The 23,580-nt window shown below is 32.0% G+C and overlaps 1 protein-coding gene across 1 annotated transcript; it reads right to left on the bottom strand.

Annotated features, from left to right (window-relative positions):
- Window positions 1-9,097: 9,097 nt before the first annotated feature.
- LOC149374418 (uncharacterized) lies at window positions 9,098-10,260 on the bottom strand. The gene is made up of 3 exons (XM_089593705.1): window positions 10,234-10,260; window positions 9,851-10,141; window positions 9,098-9,736 (listed from the first exon to the last, which is right to left on the bottom strand). The coding sequence occupies exons 1-3, from the start codon at window positions 10,258-10,260 to the stop codon at window positions 9,098-9,100; spliced, it is 957 nt and encodes a 318-aa protein (XP_089449831.1).
- Window positions 10,261-23,580: the final 13,320 nt, after the last annotated feature.

The raw sequence follows: 23,580 nt of genomic DNA, 5'->3' as shown, positions 1-23,580 counted from the left end.
GGCTGATTTGTACTGTTGTTTGAAAATTATAATTAATTAAAAATGTTTGTTGTTAAAGTGATACCTTACAATGGATGTGTAGAACCATTCAACTCAAACAACCATTGTAAACGACGTGGTTTGCGGAACGCATCATTAATAATTATAAATTTTTTTCCAAGTCTAACTGTGCATCATTATTTATACTCCAGTTGTAGAAAAAGAATTGAAAGCATATGTAAGAGCTTAGAAAAAGCAGAAATTCATCGTGCTACCGAACGCTTAGGTAATGTAACGAATTAAATTTTTTTTTAAGAAAATCACAACGATAGATTATTATGAATTTTTACCCAACTTCTACTAAATATCAAGACCATTATTATCATCATATCTTTCATTTTAAATCTGGTCTATATAATTATAGTTATTAAAATCATTTTCATACATAAAGTTCGGTAAAACATTCTACGCAATTCTTTAACTATTTATATACACATACATGTGTGTGTGTGTGTGTGTGTGTGTGTGTGTGTGTGTGTGTGTGTGTGTTACAGCTCAGACTGAAGGTAAGATTTTTTGGAACAGTCGAAAGAATTTTTAATTGATATCAGTGTATATTAAGTCTATTAATTTACTATTTTGCTTTTAACATTGGATTAGATGCACACAGTTCAACGACAGAAGTGATCAATAGCCATGATGTAGTTGGTAATGTCAGTATGGACTTAATTGATATTTTAGAATAATCACTAGACGATAACGTGAATTAAACTTTACGTAGTGTACTAGTGATACAGGTTATCGAGTGATTAAACAATTTTAAATTAATACTTCACGATCAGTCATGTACACATAACAAGAAATTGATTATTTTAAAACTTTTGCCTACAAGTGAGACTTTTTCTGTTATTGAACAACATTAGGATTGTAACCACCTAGAGTATTATTTAATGAGTTATTATTCATTAAAATAAATATTTTTTTAAAAATTGTTTCACATAAATTTGATCTTAAAATTCTTGCACGCAGCTTTGACTTCAAACTTTGTGTTTAGTAATACTGCCTACCACTTGCTAGGTGGCAACTCATCATCTCAAGTTGCAGGAACTCTGTCCCGTTGGACAAGAGCAGGGGCGTTTTTCTCTCTCCAAGCATCCCTCTCGTGTCATCTTCGTTAAGCTGCGCCACTGCGTAGTTCAGTCTGGACTCAGTCGTCGTTCAAGCGCTATTAGTCTGGTCAAAACTTATAGCTCGTGCCACTAGGCACATGTAACTGTTTGATACTGAATAAACCAGTCATCTTTATTTTTATTATAAAGAAGCATTTCATTGTCCTAGTTTATTCTACTTCCTGGCAACCTTTTGAACACGGCAGAGTTGAGGATGCCTATCTGCTGGTTGGAGATACATCTGGCACTGCTGTACCAATCTCCTAGCACCACACCCCAAAAAGTGAGACAGAAGTTACAAGTACACAAAAGGAGCTGCGTGACGACCAAACGACATCGTTCAGATCAAACAAATAGGTGTATTGTATGTATCTTTCTTCCAACTATCCAAATCTAAAAGCTGTGGTAGAAATTATGCACATGCAACAAATATCACCGTATGTAAGTTTTTATTCTCTCTCTCTTCTTTTTCCCCTTTGCCTTCTCTTTTTTCATTATTTTTCACTCTTTGACTGGTCCCACGTGTACATGACCTCTCCTACACCAAATCAGGAGTGAAGGCATTTGACCCCGAGTCAGCGGATCGACAGCTGCCTCTCGCAGAGTGACGTTGTCATCACCTCCCTGAAATGCTTTCCAAGAAAGCCCACACAGGATATAGTCACCCAATTCTCGGAAGACTTTTTCGAGGTAACCCCCCCGCTTACTTCCGTATAAGAAAGGGCCCAACCCAGAGAGTCAGGACTACTCCAGTTAACCCTAGTGCCTATGCACCCCGTAGACCACTCCCTCTAACACCCCGTCACTAGCCACTTGTCCAGAACCGGTAAAGGGGTCGAAACCTCTCATCCGTAGTGTAGTACAAGTGTTGCCACCACTGCAGTATCCAGAGGCACCTCGGCACCAAGAGGACCATCGAAGCAAAGTCAAGCGATCCTGGCAAGTAGAATTTATATATGTGATGTATAGAAATATAGAAATTTTGTAATATATATATACATATACACTGGTGGAGCTCCGCCACCCTACGCGCTTCGTGCGCCAACCCCTGGCGTAAAAGTTTAAAAGTTTTTTCCGTAAATCTTTTATTACTCAAAATTCTTCTGTATTTATTTTATTTTATTTTTTTAATAATATTGAAAAACTGCCGATGTAAAAATAAATATTCATGTATGAAATGTATAAAATGTTCTGAAAAAAACATCAAACCATTTTTGAAGAGTATAAAATTGAGAAGTTAAATAATTTGTATAGTCTTTAAAAATAATTTAAAGAGAATCTGAATAACCAGAATAGTAGTAGTAAATAATAAATAATGACCAGGAAAATGAATAAGTTTTGTAATAGTATGAATAAAACTATAGAGTTGCTTGGCACAAAATTCAAACGTCAAAAATTTTTCAAGATGTACAGATAAAAATGTTACGAAGTTCTTCTTTATCTTTTATTGAAATATTTTAATTACAGTTTTATTGCTTACGCTAAGTGTATCAATATTTTATAAACAAGATTCTTATTTTTTTTCCAAACAATTATTTTAATCCAGTAATCATTTAAATATTTACGCAAGGGAGACAAAAGGGTGGTAAAAGGTATGTGCATAGAAAAAATGTTTTTATTTCAAGTAAATATAACATTATAAAGTATATGAGTTTAACATTAAAGTGTGATGTATTATTTCATAGACTAAAACTTTTTTGGAAATATTTAGAGGATAAAATAATACCCACTAGGTTAGACAATGGAATTTTAATTTTTTTGTTGTGGCTCAATACACTGAAATAGAACTAATGTTTAAGATCTACTAGAGGCAGGGCAGTTGTTACCTAACTTAACTTAAGTAGCAAATGCACAAGATTCAAGCAGTGGCTGTGTGGGGGCTATCCCCCCTCTCTCTCTCTCTCTCTCTCTCTCGTCCCGGTCTGGCGTCTTGCGCTGTGCCGCAAGTCAGTTGCGTTTTGGCTCTCTGCCTAGATTGATCTTCGGTGTATTAGTAGACACCACACTGTACGCCTAAATAAAAAGTTCTTTCTATTATATTAAACAGGACTTTTCTCTCAACCTCCCTTGCTCGAAGAGACACGCTAACGGCAGAAGTGAGACTGCCAAATCGACCTGAACAACCGAATCTTGCCCCTCAGGCACTTATCCCCACAGCTGCATAAGTCTTTAGGTATACACGCTAGGTCAAGCTCATTGTTTATACGTGACAGCAACTCTAATAATAAAGTATTGAAAAAACATTTGTCTACATTTATTTTTATTAGGCACAATTTATTTAAATTCACAATACACTGACGAATACGTTCAGTCTTTATGAATTTCTTTAATCTGAAACTTATTTTTATATAAATGAATAAATCATGGAGGCAATGGGGTAGATTGGTGAGCTTTGAGAATAACTTTTTCATTTTACCTTTGTGTCATGAAAGTTAGAGAAAAACGTGCTAGGTTTTTTTTTTAATGAGATTGTACTTTTTGAATAAAGAGCACCTTAGCGTCTTTTCCGTGTTATGAGTGCATAAGCAAACGATGCTGTTATTCAATACAAACAAAACGTTGCTCAACATAATCAAAATCTACGACTTTTTTATTTTAGTCCTTTATTAACTCTCAATTAATTAAGTGAGTACACACTTATACCTCGATAAGATTTTAAAATTGAGAAGAAGACCTATAATTTTATCATAAAAACTAATTTTAATTTAAGTCTTCTTCATTTCAGTTTGCGTAAGGTAAGAAACAAATTATGTAGTTTTAAACATTCTCTGCTTTAAATTTCATACATAATTCATTTAGATCTTCTTAGAAAACTGTTCTAAAAGTAATCTATTTAATGTCACACTATATAATGCTTTACCTTTTTTAAATTGTCAATCCTGAATTTTATGAAAGTTTGTTATTTCTGGTGGTAAAGCCATTACTATTCATACCTGTACAATTAATATGGGACCTTAGCATTCATAACAAATGCGTATTTGTGTCATTTGATGTAAGACACTTGTACTTATCCTACTACAGTTTATCAATTAGTTCCAGAAGAGGTATATCTCTCCTACATTATTTGTTTATTGATTATATTCTAAGCTACGAAAAGTTTTAATTACTTTAATCACATATAAATTATTTAAATTTTATGTAACATATACTTAATATTATTTTTGTTACTGTTATGCATTCTATATTTAATCAATTGATATAAGTGGTTGGAGAAAATCTCTAATTTTTTGGTTCAATGAAAAATATGGAAATAATTTCTTCACAGTATTCCACACTGTAAATTGGAAAAGTTGTTTGTACTTTGAACCATTAAAATTTAACTTAAAATCAAACAAAATGTTTTTGAAATTCTTAGAAATAAACAATATAAAAGTTAGCGTAAAAGGGGATGAAAATTGTTTATTTAGAACTCTTATTTTCTGTATAATGATGGAGATTTCTATATGAGAGTTGGCTCTTCAGTAATTAATAACGTTGTTAGCAAATTGCAAAATTGTTATGAAATTATTGTAAGAAGCAATTATTATTGAAATGTTAAAAGTAGCGATCGATGTATTAACATAATGTCAAAAAATGGGACTTATGGTACAAGTATCGAAATTAAAAGCTTCTGAGATTTATTCAATGTTCACTTCATAGTAAATTTTTTGAATAACGATATTTAAACATATGAAAATTTAAATAGTAATCTTAAACTAAATTTATTTTTTTTTTGAAACATTGATTCTGGTCGTAATGATATATTAGATTTTCAGAATCCTACAAAATATTGTATTAATGATAGTTTACGGAAGTCATTTAAAAAGCAAAAAGAAATCTGTTGTTATAATGATAAAAGTATTAATAAAAAGAAAATTTAAACTAATTTCTGAACAACAATACACCTCCAAAAAACGAATTTCATGGAAAAACTACTGATAAATCATGTTAGATAATAAATGATCACTATTCAGAAGAAAATTTTTTTTTAATCAAGAAATTTAAATCCTCAGAGAATAAAAATAATATTGAAACAGAATTTGACAGTTCAATAAGTTATATTTCAAGCATAAAACAAAAAAAAAGTTTCATGATAAATTAATAGTTAATCATACTGAGCCTATACAATTAAAAAACTCACAAGATAATAGTTTATATGAAACAGATGAGAATGGATTGCTCAAAATTTTGTCTCTTTTTTATATATTAAAAACTATTTTCATTCTACAACACGATTAATGATAGTTAAAAATGTCATTAAAAAATGAAACTTTTATGTTAATTTTATTGTTGGAAATGAATATTTTAAAAATGTGAAGGATTCAGAAAATTACTTTGAAATAATGAATAAGTCAGGGACTTATCTTACGTCAACTTAAATACAAAGTTTTTTGGATATAATAAATCTATACATTACAATTATTATTTACAACTCTATGAACGTGTTATATTTTGGTGATTGATCAAATAATTTGAAATTAAACATTCATTTCTCAGGAAGTGTGGATTCAGGTACATTTAAGTCATTGTGTTATCAAAATACTAGTATTAAAAGAAAACTACGAAATTTTATATTTATTGAATACAAAAAAAGAAATTTTAATGTAAAAAAAGTAATAAAACATTTCATACTAAAAATTTAAATTAATTTTTTAATAATCCTCTTCATAAAAATAATAATTTAATGGTAAATCCTGCTTTTTATATTGAAATGGGTGACGAGTGCATGTATTGTTCAGCAGTATTTTGGCCGGAAGAAAAAAAAATCAACGTGTTGTCATAAGGGAAAAGTTCGTCTTAGTCCGTTGAGTAAATATAGTTTAGAAATAAAAGAACTTTTACTTCATGATAATAATTTTAGAATACTTATCAGGTACTGTAATAATGTGTTAAGTTTTGCATCTTCAATAACTAGAGGAATAAAACAAAAAGGATAAGGTATATATAATATTGAAATTCAAGGACAAATTGTTTATGTTGCGCAAAAAACATTAAAGTCTGATCTTAATGAAAAACCAAAAAATAGTGAGCTGTATATATACGATGATAATAAAATTGTTATTAATCTAAAGTTGAATCTATAAATAATAGTAAAATTGTTAAAAGACACACCAAAACTTTGACAAAAATTATGAAAGAAAATCCAATAGCAAAAAAGTACAAACATTTACATCAAATCATAATAGTACTAAAACTACCAAATTATAAAATGATTCTTCCAAGAAAAATCAGACAGCAAAAATGAACATACAATAAACCATTGACAGCAAGATGTGGTGCTATTATAGTTTCAGATTCTGAACTACCAGAAAGTCTCAATCTTTGTGTATACCTGAAAGAATTACCCGATAATTATGCTAAGAAAACATTTTTAAATAAACTGTCTCATTTTATCGATCCCATGGTATTTTTATTACTTTTTCCTTTAGGAGATTCAGAACTGAGTACCGGTTACTTTAAAAATTACTTGAATCAAAGCAAATAACCAACTATGTTACAACATTATTCCTACAGACTGTCTTACAGACCAAATAAAAAAAAATTTAATCCCTTATTATACGGGGAATGGCTGACACAACTGTTTTGTATTCATTCTTACATTATGATTTAATGTAACCGTTTCAATTATTTAAGATGTAATCAAAAAAATTTAAGAATAGAATGGTATCAAGGTTTATTAGACGCAATTATTAGTGGTGCATCCAACATTTCTGAAAATTTTGTGACGAAGGAAAGAATTGGAAATTTTTTTATACTCCCATCTACATACATTGAAAGCCCAAGATATATGCAGAAATATTATCAAAATGTAATGTCTATAATGAGGAAATGTGGTAGACCAGATTTATTGATAATAGTAACATGCAATCCTAAATGAAAAGAATTGAAGTTAATTTTAGTAGAATTTTCTAAAAAACAAACACCAAATAATATTTTAAACTTAACTGTTAAAATATTTCACTTGAAATTAATGTCAAATTTAGACGCTATCATTAAAAAAAATGTTCATTAAAGTATTAGCATACATCTATACTGTCGTGTGGGAGCACAGCCGATCTAACATGGATTGCCTGGTCCAAATTGAAAAGGGATTAGGGCAGAATGAACAAAAAGGGGGGGGGGGCTCACGTAACAAGAAATTAATCAAAAAAATAGATAAAATAAAAACAGATATAAAAATTAAAAAACGGGGGGGGGGATAAATATGAATAAAGGGAAATAAATTAAAATAAAAAAAATAATAAAAAAATAAGTTGAGAATTTAAATATTGATAATAGGGGGTTATGATGCTTTGATTACCTAAAATTGAACAGAGGTTAATGAATAAAGAAAACCAACTTAATGGGAAAAAGCCAGTGGCATAAAAAACCCAGATTTATTCAGAAACGAAGACAAATACAAATTGATGAAATTGCTAACTAATGAGATATGAAAATTCGGAATTTTAAATGTGGACTGGTCTTGTGTGCGTAAATGCGGATGTGTATAATTGTACGGAAGGACCTACTGGTAACAACTTCTGGTGTGTGAGTATGGAAGGAATTAATGAAGGCAGGAATAGGATTCCCTTGCGAACCAGCGGGCCCTGCTCGGTCGCACGAGTCAGCGCAAGGCTGGTGAAAGCGGACCGACGTCCGGAAATGCGGAATTGCCCCTTGCGACAATTCAGACGCAGCTGGCGCTGCGATCGATGGATCGGGCGAGGAGTTAACTATTCCGTCTCGAGAGGCGTACAGGACTAATGATGCGAACAAACTTATGCGAGAGGAGAGAGCGATAGCACTTTGGTTGGGTTGGCGAGGATGTAGAATATGCCCTGGTGATAGTAGCAAAAATGGCGGACTACAGAAAAGTAGAGAGAGAGAGAGAGAGAGAGAGAGAGAGAGAGAGAGAGAGAGGGAGTGTACAGCCACTGGGAAAGGGTTGAATGAAAATGTGGAGCGTGTACGAGCGAGAAAGAATGAGAAAATGGATGAAATAAAACTAAGTATGAGAATGTAAAGAAATGGGGAGATAGAAACAAGTAGAAAATAGCTTGAGAACAAAGGTGAAGATAGCATAAGGTTGAGAGAGGTATAGATATATATTGAATAGGAAAGGGTTAGAGAGAGAATGTCAGACGTATGGGAGCAATAGATCAGCAGAGAAAAAGAGAAAGAAAAGTAGAGGAAGACGTGGAAAGGGGTTGAGTATGCGGAGGTATGTAGAATGTAAGGAGAGAATGTAGGAAAGATACAGAGGGAGGTTAAATGATTAAACGTATAAGAGCGAGTATAATATAAGGATGAGGTGACTTAGCATTGGCGTGATCCTCTGGTGGTAAGCGTCTGGTACAGCCGTCGACTTCTGGTGTACGATGACCTGGAAGCGAGAAGGCAACATAATGCAGGCGTTGGTAGCAATGGAGATGCGTGCGGTTAGGCGTGCAAAAAGCAATAAAGCGAGAGAGCGCCGACAAGCATACGCGTAAGTCTCGACGCCCTACCCACTGCCGCTCGTACATTGGCCAGCCGTGAGCCAACCAGCGATGAGCTTAAGCGGGCGCAGAGAAGACATGAGAGAAAAGGTGTATTTGAGTTGAACCGTATACAAACGCTCCGTTTGATTTCCGTCTCTCGACGGAACAGGCTCCCCCCGTTGTAAGATTAAGCGATTAAAATTGCGGTTTATTGCGTATGTGTTTTGTGTAAAGTGTGCGCAACACAAGACCTGTATGTGATTATTGATTTTCGAGCAATGGACACAGATCGGTGATGTTTCGTTTGTATATTCCATTCCTTATCTTGACGTCGACGACCCTGACGACACCATCGCTCCCAGGATACACCTTGATGAATACTCCCAGCTGCCAATGACAATTCGACTAAGATTCCTCCATTAAGATGACAACAGATCCAACCTTGATTTCTCCCTTTCCCTCGAGCCATTTTGTCCTTTTTTGAAATTCGTTGAGGTATTCTAAATGCCACTATTTCCAAAAGTCCTGCCGCGCCTTCACAATGAATTTCCATGCTGGTAGTCGGTTATCTGGAACGGAAGTCAAATCGTGATAAGGCAACATCGTAAAAGGACGACCAATAAGGAAGTGGGCGGGTGTAAGCGCTGATGGGTCGTTTGGATCGCTTGACATTGAACTGATAGGTCGCGAATTTAAAATTGATTCGATTTCGATGCAAAGGGTATTGAGTTGTTCAAAGGTAAGCACTTGCTTTCCGATAACGCGTTTGAGATGATGTTTGAACGATTTTACCGCGGATTCCCACACTGGCGGATTGAAATGCCATTTGATGTTTTGCTTCGCAGCGTAACTGCTGATTGTATCGTGGAAAGAGTCTGAGTGGACTAGGTTGAAGATTTCGCGTAACTCATTATTTGCACCTACGAAATTGGTTCCGTTATCTGAGTATACGTGCGATGGGATTCCTCGTTGCCCTATAAACCTCTTGAACGCTCCAAGAAACGCTTTTGTGGGCATGTCGCTAGCTATTTCGATGTGGACGGACTTTGTGGGCATGCAGATAAAAACGCAACCGTAAGCTGATAAAATCACTCGATTTTGGAACTTCTTCTCCTTTATGATTGGCCCAAAATAATCAACGCCTACGTGCTAAAAACCCGCATTTTGTTGGACACGCGCTCGCGGCAAGTCGCTCATTTTGGCCTGAAGATTAACGGGTCGATGCCTAATGCATGTAATGCAATGCCTGACGATCCGCCTAACCTGATTCTTACCATCTATCAACCAAAAGCGTTGGCGAATCTTATACAGCGTGCCTTGAATTTCCGCGTGCAACAAAGAATGACGGACTTCCCTAATGATAAGATCGGTCACGAGATGATAGGATGGCAACAAAATCGGGTACTCCTGACGATCAGGAATTTGCGCGTGTCGTAGTCGACCACCTACTCGAAGTAGACCGTCCACATCAATGAATGGATCGAACGCAGCGAGTTTGGTGTTCTTTGTACTTCTGGTTCCCTTGATCTGCTCAATCTCCTTGCCAAACTGTTCCTGTTGAATGAAAATTAAAAGCCTTGTTTTTGCTCTGGACCTTTCTGCAATCGAGAGTGGTGCCTTGGTTCGATCAGACGCATGGCCCTTGCGCAAGGATGACACGCAAAATTGTTCATAATGGTTGACAAGGTGAAGCAGCACTTGAATTCGTTGGAGTCTCTTGGTGATATGGAACCTCCCCGTATGGTCGTTCAATTACTTGAGAGGGCCTTACCATCGCCCATTCGTCAAGGATGGGAGGACTCGCTTGCGGTGGACGAGCTCCCGAACCTTGAAACATTTTATTCGTTCATCGAAGGGGTAGTTTCGAGGATGTACACAATGGAGAATGATTGTCCGCAGTTCAAAGACGCCATCGAATCAGCCGGCAAGCCGAATCTGGAACCCAGGAAGGCAAGGAAGACCAACGACGGTGCTTGGATCCTCGTGACTACAGCAGAGCAGCCATGCGTGAAATGCGATCAAGCACACTCGCTGTATCGTTGTCCAGAGTTTGCTACTTTGTCGGTCCAAGCTCGGTGGGATTTTGTCAGAACACATCGTTTGTGCTTCAATTGTTTGCGTTCACGTGTCGGAAAGTGCAACCTGGGGCATTGCAGGTGATGCGATAAGTACCACAACACCTTGTTGCATGCGGACCCAAAGACGTCCCAGTCAACAGCGAAGTCTATACTATCGAATTTTAAAAACGTGGTCTACCTCATGCACATTTTTTAATAACTTTGCATCCTAAAAAAAATTGTTACACCTGAAAAAATTGACGCAATTATTTTAGCTAAAATTCTTTCTGGTAATACGAAGCTCGGGAAATTAGTGATTAAACACATGCCTCATGGACTCCATACAAAATCACGTCCTTGCATGATTGATAAGAAATTTACAAAAAAATTTCCCCAAATCTTTTACAAACTTAACTTAAATTCAAATGAACTATTACTCTGAATATAGAAGGAAAAATAATACTTCCGAACAACATGTTTATAAAATTTGGAGAAAAAATGAAATTTTATTAGATAATTCAATGTCTGTATCGGATAACACATTTTTGTTAATAAAATATAAATTTTATATGAACATCAAATTCTGTGTATCTATTCAAATCAAAAGATATATTTATGATTATATACGGAAAGGTAGTGACCAGAGCATACATAAAAATTCAAAAATTAAAAGACCAAGATGAAGAAATATTTGATGAAATTCATAGTTACGTTGATGCTAGTTATGTAGGTCTAATTGAGGCAGCTTGGAGATTACAACAATTCCAATTTGCGGTAGAAATCATACAGTTGTAAATTTAGCTGTTTACCTTGAGAACAAAGAAAAACTGGTAATTAAAGCAAATAATATTAAAAATATTACATAAAACTGCGTGACACAGTAAGTAGCTTTGTTCAAATTAAATAAATATGATCATTGCAAAATCCATAAAGTATGTGATTTTCTTAGAATACAACATTTCAAATAATAAATTAAATTTGGCGAAGAAGAAAAAATTTAATAAAAAATATTGCAATAGGTATATTTAACATTATATCTCCCAAAGGTAATGAAAGATTTTTTTTTTAAACACGTAACAAATAAAGTTACTGGTTTGACATCGTTCAAAGATATTAGAACTTATAAGACTTTTAAAGATACTGCAGTTGCAATGGGTTTAATAGACAATGATAAAACAAAACGATGATATTTTTAAAGAAGCAGTTGCTGTTATGTTTACGTATCAGTTAGGACCATTTTTTGCTTGGTTTTTAATTTCAGAAAACGTTCAAGGTAATAAAATATGAAATGAATACAAAAAATTTTTTTCGAAAGGTTTGCCTAATAATAAAGGTAATTTAGCTTTTTTATATATTAATCAAATTTTAGAATCACAAGATGAATCATGTAGATGATTTCATATTGTTTTTAAACAAAAAAATAACATTTTTTTTTTAGAAAATTCCGGTGGGTCGGGAAAAGTTCATTCATAGAAAACGTTAGTTTATTTTTTTGTATCTCAAAATAAAAAAACCATGTCAATGGCATGGACTGGCATAACATGAACTTTGCTTCCAAAGGGGATAACTAGTCATGGAACTTTCAGACTTTCTTTTGATCTTAATAACATAGAAAGTTTATTTTTAGAATTTGAGTCAGATAAAAAAAAATTAAAAAAAGTTCATTTAATTATTTAGGATAAGGCTTCAATGATTCCCAAAAAAGCATTGGAAATAGTAGACAAAACATTAAGAGAATTATGTAATACTGAATAATATTTTGGAAGTAAATTAATTATTCAAGTAGATGATTTTCGTGAAATTCTCCTAGTGATAAAAAACGGTAATAGAAAAATTACTATTCAAGAAACTATTAAATTCTCATTTTCATAAAACTCGTTTCACATTCTTAAGTCAGAAATCAATATTCGTTATGACGATAAAGAATTTTCAAAATTATTAATAGAAGTTGGAGAAGGGGAAATAAAAGCTTTTAACATTCCTAAGAATCTGATCTTAAATGATGTATGTTCTTAAATATTTTTTAATATCTACAATTGTTCGATATATAGTATTATACTAACGAGTACACCTCTTATTTTGATAATAAAATTTTTTTTTAAATAAACTGGACGGATTAAAACTGACCCTAGTATAAATAACGCAACTTATAAAGGGGTCAATTAGTTGGACGATAATATTTATTTAAAATTTCCGGTGACAATGATAAACAATATTCGTGAATGATAACTACCTCATGAACTAACTTCACATTATGAATGCACTATTTTTAAAACAATAAGATTTTTAGTAAATTAAATAAAAAAAATAAAACTTACTACACCATCGATACAATAACCTATAAAGGTGTTGATAAATCAGATAATAATACTTATATGAAAAAAGCCTTAATTAAAAATTGGTACAATAGTTATATCACTGAGTTTTAAAGTATATCAGATGAACTCTGTACTGAAACTTGTTTACAAATTACAAAATTGTTACAGTATAATATAAAAGGAGGAATAGTAACTGGAGAAAAGTTAAAAATAGAGTCTTTATCCCAAGAATAACTTTAGACACAGGAAACTCATTAACATTACCTTTTATTTTATATATTAAGAACAATTTCTAATCGTTGTGATATTTGCTATGACAATAAACAAATTCCAAGGTCAAAATTTCGATGATATGAGTTTGTATTTAAAAAAACCCTCATTTTCTCATGGTCAATTATATGTAGCTCTGTCAAGATGCAAAGATAAAAATAATTTTTGTATTTAAGTAGAAAGGTGAAAAAATACAGAAATAGAAAATATTGTTTGAAAAGAGATTTTTACATAGTTTATTGACTTTACTAGATGATTTTTATAGATAAATTGGCAATATTTATGGCAAAAAATTGAAAGTTATTTATAAATATTTATTTCATCATTTAACAAGTGTACATGACATCGTGTATTTTTCTTTATATTGATAATTTTTGTTAAGAAAATTAATTTCAAATTTTTCGGCCCCAAAATTTTTTAATTTTTTTAACAAAATTCTTTAAAAAAAATAGCTTAGTGTACATTTTACTAGAAAATCATATCCTTTTTTAAATTATTTTGTTAATTTTATTATTACTAATTTTTTAAATGTCAGTTATAAGGTTCAACTTTCATTAGTTGATTTACAAAATTAAAATACAATAATAATTATTTTATAACACGTATTCATTGAAGCAACAGGTAAGAGACAGTTGAGTTCTTTAAACTGAGATAATGTGTATATATATATATATATATATATATATATATGTACACATTTACATGCATATAAACTATTGATATATTTAAAACATGTATAAATTTATGATATACATAAAACAAATACACATGTGTATTACCACGAATATTATCCAAATTTATGATAAGGTACGGGGAGTTCTGTGTTTTCATAGTTATGATAAAGCTAAATTTAATAGATTATTTACTTAACCTTTCAAAATAAGGCAATACTTTTACGGTTATTGTTATTTAATAATTATGTAACGTCTTAATTTGTATGTGTAGTTGTATCATGTCATATATGTACATATAAAAAATAATGAATGTTACATTGTTTTAAAAAAATAATAACCCAAAAAAAGTTGAATGCACTGGGAACTTCACATTTATAAGCAAATTTCAACAATTTGATAATCATTGTATTACGGTTTAAAAAAAATTATTTATTACCATTATTACATAATTGAACATGGATCTTATGTTTCATCTATATGTGTAAAGTCCATCTATTGGCCTCCTTACCGGTGTGGAAAAATAGATGGAAACAATTATTTTTAAAGATTTGCTAGTATATATCAGTGCCCTCCGGTGAATTTGGAAATTCAAAGTGATCAGTGATCCGTTGGGGGCGAAATGTAAGAAAATAAATAAATACAAGTAAAGTGTATTTAAATTTTCTGCGTTGATCTATTGATGCACAACGTTTCGACAGCACGACAGGTGACGAGTAAGTCAACCAAACTTACGAATTCTCGCGTACCTGCGCCTGATGAGGCTGACGCATATTGTCAGCGAAACGTTGCGCATCAATAAATCAACGCAGAAAATTTAAATACACTTTACTTGTATTTATTTATTTTCTTACATTTCGCCCCCAACGGATCACTGATTACTTTGAATTTCCAATTATTTTTGAAACTAAGTAAAATTAATATTTATTATGAATAGGCGTAATTTATACTTGATAGAAAAAGTTGTAAAAAGACAAGAAAAATGGTTTGGAAAAGCTTTAGGAGACAAGAAAAATAGTGTGGGGAGTCTGTGGACGACTGTGGGGGAACAAGAAAAATGGTGTGGGGGGTATGTGGGGGGATAAGAAAAAGTGTGGCGGCTGTGGAGGGGTTGTGGTGGGGCTGTGGGGAGTTTCAAGGAAAAATGAGAAATCTCGATTGAGAGGTAAAAACTGTTAGCTTATTTGTGATGGGTCTGTGGAGGGGATGTGGAGGGGCTGTGGGGGGGAGGTACTATACGGGATGTATGGAATGCCCCACACAAATAACTATATAATATAGGGAGATATTTATACTATTACACTGGTGGCTAAACCATTCAAATCAGTACTGCTCAACTGCCTCACGCCTAAAACGATTTAGACTGCGACGAGACCAGTGCATCTACCACTCCCATGGCTGCAGGGACGATACCTCCGTCGTTATTTGGATTGAAGAAACGGCTTGACACGCTAAAAGACGGTGTGGGCTAAATCCAATGCCCCTTTTTAGTTCAAAGCCATCCTCTCCAATAGGCTAGACGTATCATGATGTATCAAATAAGACAACATCAAATGCTCGGCAAATAGTAAAGGATAAATGAATTCTACAAAGGTACGTACAATACTCTGTCAGTTCTTTTACAAATAAGTATTTTGACTCAACGATATTTGATCTCGTAACGTAATTTTTTTCAAGAAGAAGTTTGAAGTGAAGCACAAATGATTTAATGGAACAATTTGGCCTAAGAAATAATGTTTCTTACACAATCCTCGGTATAAAAGATTTTATCAGTGTTGAAAGTAATGATGGAAAAAGAACTAAACTGTCAAAATAACTGCTTCTATTAAATTTGAATGAAATGTATAAGTTTAAGAAAAATGAATACTTACACTTGAGTATAAGGTTAAGCAAATTTTGTACATTAAAGCCTCAACATTGTATGCAAGCTGGCAGCAGCAGAACTTACAATATTTGGTCTGTCCATATCATCAGAGAGTGAAACTCATGATTAAGGGTTAGTAATATTTGTCTCTGAATTCCTTAAAACGTTAGAATTTGTACGGAAAGGCTATTAACAAGTTGGTTAAAAGATGTCAAAAAATATTGAAGTTAAGTTAATCTGGATCTTCGCAATAAATTTAAATTCAGACATATTTTTGAACCTAAGAATAATCGTTGTAATATTTTTACGAGTTCGAAAAAAATATAGTTTGCCCTTGAATAATTTATTAATAATTTTTTACTGCTACACGAACATTAAATAGTAAATTATATCTCTTATGTAATAATATGATAAAATTTTCATAAATTATAATATTTTATAATTTTAAAATGCTAACTTGGTAGTTTGCAGCATGACTATTTACTTATAATTTATTCACATCTATCAATATTTCGCTGTCTTGCTGAAATTGTGCATAAATAGTCATGTTCCCAGCTACCAAGATTGCATTTCAATATTATTTGATAATAAAGGAGCAAGTGAAAGGAGTCTATAGATACATAAAATTTTTTTTTGCAATAACAAAAAGATTTCATGACTACATTATTTTTTCATTCACGTAATATCCTGTTGCATGCATTTATGATATGAATGATTTTTATGTTTTCAGACTGTCATTCACAGGAATGAACACTTAATTCTAAATTTTGCTTGGTGACGTACAAAACCTGTTTTCAACTCATATTATTTTCAAAGGCTCCTGAGAAATGTTATTTTTACCAATGTGATTAGTGTCCAGGGGTAAAAGTTTTAAAAAATTATTAAGATGAAACTTTTTAGCAAAAACATTCAAGGATTACTTCCTTATACTTATATAGCAGAATAAAAATCCACATATTGCAGAAAATTCAACAATATATTGAAATTGGGAAAGTTTTTGATACTTGCAGATTTTGCTTTTCTTATATGTAGAGTTATATAAAAGATACTTTAAGTTTTTTCTTCTTAGTACAAAACGCAGCTCCTGGATATCACTGGAATAATAACTAAGCTACTGTTCATAACATCGTTATTTATTGCGAAGACGGTGAGACAGTCAATTAAAGAAGCTTGGTTATTATTTCAGACTGCTTAGAACATGACTCAGTAGCAGTCTACACATTTCATTGTGCAGCCATTAAATTTAGAAAAGACAGATATAAAAAAATTAATGATTTGTTTTATTTAACGGATGGAGCTCTTCAACAATATAAAACTTACAAAAATGTCATTAATTTAGCTTATCACTTCGAGGACTTTTAACTAAGTGCTGAATAGAACTTTTTACCAACAGAACACGAAAAAGTGCCGTATGATGGCTTAGAAGCGACTGTCAAAAGAAGTGGTGTACGCGCAAGTTAACAGTCTCGAGAAATAATTGTATTAGCCTCATAACTTTATAAATGGCTTAGGTTTACGGAGCAGTTGCCGAATATTCACATGGAATATAGTGACTAGAAATCTATTTTAATTATTTTTAAAAAAATCAAGAAAAAATTTATTATAAGCTCTTGAATTCAAAATATTTAAAATAAGCATTGTTAAATTAGTTCAAACAATGGCTATACAAGAACCAAAATTCACTCTGTTTCCAGTACTCATGAAAATTTTAAAATATTCTGAATTGTTTTTTATTGTATAAATGAATATGCTTTTTTTTCTTGACATCCCTTATAGATTAAATAACAAAAATTTAACAAAAATGTATATGAATAGTGCAAATAAAAAACTTTTTTAGCGTGTAATTAGATAACCATAAACAACTGACAGTTGCAATGTAAATATTGAAAAAATTACAAATTTCTGTAATTTTTGAAGTTTTGGCAACCATACTAGATCTGCCTTTTACAATCTTTTGAATCTCACACGAGATTTCGAATAAAAGAACCTAACAACTGTTTAGCACTAAAAACTCTTATATTGGCTAAATTTTTGCTGTCACTTGCAAATTTTTGATAAAATGTCGTTTTGAAGAAAATATGTATGAAATAATAAGAACTCTTCGATCTTACAGCAATTAAAAAATTTTTACAAATTCGTGAATTTTTTCTTAAAATCGACCACTCTCATCATTAAGTCGCAATTAACATTTTTTTAAATAATTTTATGCAGCATACAGTGATATTTTTAAAACTTTAAGAATCAGTCATTTTCAGATAACGTCCTCCATATTGAATTTGCCATTTTAAACTTTATTCTCTTTATGTAAAATACGTATTTCTTCTAGCGCCTATACCCCTGCAGCTTCTATCACGGTACAAGATTTTTTTTGGAGAATACATCTTAAGCAGAAAAAAAGAGAGAAAAAAATTGTAAAAAAAGCATGTTATTTATGGAAATATCAATTTTTAACTTACAAGTTAAAAAAAATGGGCCAATCTCACCTCAAAGTTTAAAAAAATAGTTTCATCGTGTTGTACGGAAAAATTGCGTGATCGCCACTGACAGCGAAGGTGTTGTTCAAAAATCGGAAACGATTACAGTATTGTTCCTTCGAGAGTACTATTGATCGTGAAAGCTTAAAGGAAAACAATTTTTTATCTCTGTTCACGTTGAATATCTCATTTAATTATGGAATTTAATCAGTTAAGTTTGGAATAGTATGTTAGTAGGGTTACAAAAACCCATACTTCTTTCTGAAATATAAGGCAAACATAAACAGTTCAACACAATTGACAGCTCATTTTCATCAAATACATGTAAACTTTCTCTTTGGACGAGAAATATTGTTACATACGAGGTAGTCTTTAGCAGGAATGAAAATGTTGTTCAAATATTGATGACAACTTTTGCGTATGTAAAAATTTAAAGTATAATCCTACGTAAATTTTAGTAAATGGAGCCTGAAACATTATGCTTTTAGTATTTATTTGATTAGATAAAAAGTAATTCCAGTTCTTATCATGTTTTGTAAACCAAATATATTAATTTATATTTCAATTAGTTATCAACGGTATATGTGCCGTTTTGATCGATGATTTTTTTTCCATTATTCTGGTAGAACTATAGTTCCGTCACTATAATACTTCTGAGGTTTATAAACAAAAAACTTAATTAAGTGATTTTTGCAAGCCTCTTTTAAAGTCAATCTTACACCATAAAGATAGTTCTGCAGGGACCAAAAAAATCGTGGTTTGACAGGGCATAATCTGGGCTATACGGTGATGCATTAAAATTTTCCAGCCAAGCTCTCTCAATTTTCGCTGAGTCACTAAAGATGTGTATAATCTATCGTTGTCGTGATGGAAGACAACGCTTTTATGATTAATGATTTCTGGCATTTTTTTTATGGCCAGCGACGATTGCATTAGTTGTTGACAGTAGAGAGTCATACTAACTGGTTGACCAGGTTTAAGCAGATCATGATAAACAACTTCTTTTTGGGCCGCATCAAACCCTCTGCTTCACCTGCCTTGGCGTTAATACAAGCTTTGCAACCGTCTATAAGGCTTTTCCAGGTTTCAACCACGATTTTTTCGGACAGTGATGTTTTATACGATTCACTTTTTATCATTCGTTATTATTTGTTTGAAAAAAATATCGTGAGTTAATTTTGTTTACATAGTCATTAACAAGTCAAAACTTGGTTCATTCAGTTGTTCTCTTTAAATTCATGTACAAGCCAAATATTCTACTTTTTTTGCATCCAGCCTTAAGTTTATGTTTTAAAACTGTTCTATGGTCAATTTTTAGTTAATTCTACATCTATGAAACTTACGTTACAACTATAACTGTAGGTCCGGAGTCAAATCTATGACGGTTAATGATAGCACAAAATAGAAAGTTGAGAACAAATAATGCTAAAAGAGACAATATTTTACTATATTGGGCCTTGTCAGCATTGATGTGCATGTTAACTGATATGGATGCACAGAATAATATAAAGGATGATATACAGTGGTGCAGATATTGCCAAGAGCAAGGTTAACATTCTACTAGTGGGTAAAAAAAGATGTGGCAGGATACAAGAAAGAAAGTAATAAAAAATCTAAATACTACTGAGATGTAAAAACAATAAATAAAATAGAAAAAAGACCGATGAAAATAGTAGAAATTTAGTAACCATGAAGAACATCATAGTTAAGTCCTTTACAGTTATGGCAATTGTAACAGGGAAAAAATACAAAATCATAATAATGATGACTTTAACAACAGTAAGAATGCTTATAATCGTAATAATAATAATAATTATAATAATAATAATAACAATGAAACAAAAACAACACTAGTAATAATAATACTAATAATAACAATAATAACAGAAACAACAAAAGTGATAATAACAATTATGGTAGGAATAGTTACAATAACAGAAAAGGAGGTCATAATTATAGTATACGTTACGACAGAAAAGATGATTATCGTAACAAGCGAAACAATGGGAGCTCTTACGACTATTACCACAAAAACTATTATGAGATATATTATCATAACAGATAAAATATGATGGTAAAGGACTCAAAATCAAAACAGTTGAATGCACAAGATGTTCAACGCGATCGCTTATCGTCAAAAATAAACCAAAAATAAACTACACATTCTGGTCATTTTAAGTCAAAGTAGGTGAGCAGTATGAGCGATTCATGTTACGCAGGTATAGATACAGTCATTTCCAGTAGCAAGGAGCCACTTGGGAATCCACCAAAGTGTAGGTAAAGTAACAAACATGACAAGCTGGCATGTACAAAGCACAAAGAGAAAAAATCAACGATTGTTGAGCAATATACAAAAATAATAGTGCAGTTACTTGCAAAGATAAAGAAAAGCCTAATACTGGGGAAAAAAAGAACATAATTATTTCTTACAGTAATAGATTATAAAAATAGTTAAAATGTTGACTTACCATAAGAGAGGAAAGAAACACGTGTAAGTCAGTCAGATGGTAAAGCTGACTCCAAGTCTGAAAAGAAGTTGAGACCAAAAAAAAGAGCCACTCTATTAATAAAACTATAAGAAATTGTAGAGTCTAGATCCATACTTATTAACTATACGAATTAAGGATTAGCTTTTCATTATAATTTTGACAGTAATGACCTAAATCTTCCAGATTTTTAAATGCAACGAATAACATGTATTTGTATCTATGGTGGCGATGAAAGATGGAGAAATTTAGCTCGAGGACTTAGTTGCTCTAACGTTAAATTCCGAGTTAATACAGAAAAATCATATTATTAGTAAAACATGATTCATCTGTCCAATTAATACAAGACGTATTGTGTAAATACACAAGCTTATATGACAAGTAGAGCTATAGGTCACTTACATAAGTGTGTGTGTATTAACTTAAAGGTGAATATTTCATAATATGCTGACATAGAATATAACTACCCTTGTTTTAAGAATGCATGCATGTACTGGAATTATACATTACATGTATAAATGCATAAATTGTATTGTATGTACGAACGAATAATTTACTTGCACATCGATGTCTATTTCTATTGATGTATTCTAATATTAAAATTGTAATGGACACATTATTAAACTATATTTCAAAGAAATTGTAAAATTTACTAAAAGATTTAATTGCAAAATTAATAATTTTATTTGTCACACTCCAACTTCGATTTGGTGTTTCTCTTATCACTGATGTGTTCTTGCTTTATTACAGACTACAATGCAGTCTGCTAGAATATCGCTCATTAGTTAACGTAGTTAAACCAAAGGCCTCTTTTACTTGCTCTGGCAATATAAAAACGCACCATCAGGAGGAAAAATCACTTATTTTACGGATGTCACCTGTTCTCTAAAGTCTTAGTCATTTCTCAAATCCCGTGACTCCCAAGTACCTTATGCACATAAGAAGCAAGGTACAACGAAGAAGGCCTGCCGTAAGTGATTTCAGTAATACTAGAGAAAGCAGAAACTGTAACATCTCACTGGCCACGAACTCATGTGTAAAGCTTAAGAAACCACTTAAAAATACTGCACAAAGCATGAGGGAACTCTAAAACAGCAGTCACAATAATCAGTGATAGATGTAAGTTATTTATAAGTAATATAATTAATATCAAACCGTGTTAAAGTGATTCGAGTCAGTTGTATTAAAACAAAAAAAATATTTAGAATTGGTTGAATAAGAATACATTTTTTAAAATTATCTATATCATTTTAATAAAAGGTTTTGACCTAACTCAAAAGAAAAAATAAAGCTTACGAGCTGAACCCTAAAAGATCCAAAAATGACACTAAGATGAAAAAGTTAAGACCATACTCTGAACAAGTCTGGTCATAATACTGGTGTAATAAAGTCGTGAGTTTGAAAAAACAGTTAATAGTGATGTATTTTCATTTATTATAACGTAAAAAAGTATAATTCAACGGCCCTTGAAAGCCTCTAATTATTTTATGTTGTTAGAAGTGCACGTTACTTTTGAGCTTTATACTTTTTTTATCTCTAAAAGCTCATTATTTGACCAAATAAACTGCATGAATTTCAAAACAGAAAAGTTTCGAATAACAGTTTTTTGTTTCCAGAGTTGCCAAGAATACGTATAAAATTTTTAACTGGAAATGTTTTACATTACATGTCAACACACTAAGGTGTTCTATTCAGTGAGTCTTGGGCAAAGCCAAAACAGGGGGACCTCTAGTCAAAATATACATTCACCTCACAACGTGAAATAATATTTCAAAGTTTAAAGGCAAAAATGATATTATAATATTAAATAGTATATTATAAGTTATTTATCTTATTGAACGTTGATGGCTGCATAGATTTTCAAATAAAAACAAGTCAAAGTATACATTTTTATGAAAACACACAATATCACATTAAGCTAACATATACATTAAAAAAATTTACTATTCGTTGTTTTGATGTAAGCCTAGTTAGCTAAGTACAGATAATGCTTACAATATTATTATTCTTCCAATTAATACGTTTAGTGACATGATTAAAAAAAGTTACAGCTATTTTATCGTTTATAAGAATGCCTATTGAAAAAAAAGCAAAAATGCCTCAAGAATAGTCGTTGTCTATAAAAAATAAGGAAATTGATGTAGTTATGTTTGCAACACCTAATATTATTATTTTAAATTACTTATGTAGTCTTTAATTGAATAAATATTAGTTGCAAACGGTTTTTAAAATGTGTTTGTTTGCATGCTAGTTTAATATGAGATGGTCCTCAAAAGAACCTTTTCAATCAACGGTCAATAACGAAACGTAAATACTTATGATGGCCCTGAAATGGCTCAGTGGTGGTACTTCTCATCATTATTTTTTATTACAATTCTTCATGATGGGAAGCCAGCTGTAGTTAGCTTGACTCTTACTCTCAGAGTCTCTGCGTACGGGAACCATGCTGGAGGGAAGTGCACCACTGGCTGAACGATATCTTATCTTTAGGTCATTTACTGGATAATCAACCGCTTACCATTTATTGGAGAAGCAGTCGTGACGAATACCTTCTTCATGGATATGCCCTTGGGACAAACCACTAAGGAAAAATTTGATGTAAATCTTAGCTTCTTAGGGTAGTCTGTTCTAATTTGTTGTTGTAGCAAAATTTTCTCTGATAGCATTAGGTCAGTTGAAAGAATGTCCATTATATTCCAAATTGTTAGAACAGATTGTGCTCTCACTTGTCGTTTTTTGGTAATACGCTGGAGACGTTGTCATTTAAAACACCTTTTGTTCATGACACCCGTTTCTCTTTGTGGTTTGGAATAGAATGCGAAGTTAGTCGTTTATCAAATATAGGAGAGTATG

Source organism: Copidosoma floridanum, unplaced genomic scaffold (genome assembly GCF_036245765.1).
Source record: "Copidosoma floridanum isolate Cflo_tuat_1 unplaced genomic scaffold, Cflo_Japanese_pri ptg000020l, whole genome shotgun sequence".
Classification (NCBI taxonomy): domain Eukaryota; kingdom Metazoa; phylum Arthropoda; class Insecta; order Hymenoptera; family Encyrtidae; genus Copidosoma; species Copidosoma floridanum.
Note: the sequence above shows the minus strand (reverse complement) of the source record. Positions and strands in the feature narration are given on the sequence as shown.

Bases quoted from the DNA above. Each gene is read 5' to 3' on its own strand.
- LOC149374418 (XM_089593705.1), bottom strand. From the start codon at position 10,260: ATGAACAATTTTGCGTGTCATCCTTGC. The intron at 10,142-10,233 runs GCAAGGGCCATG...TTCATTCAACAG, and splicing joins ATTTTGCGTGTCATCCTTGC to GAACAGTTTGGCAAGGAGAT. The intron at 9,737-9,850 runs GTTAGGCGGATC...GCGGGTTTTTAG, and splicing joins TGATAGATGGTAAGAATCAG to CACGTAGGCGTTGATTATTT.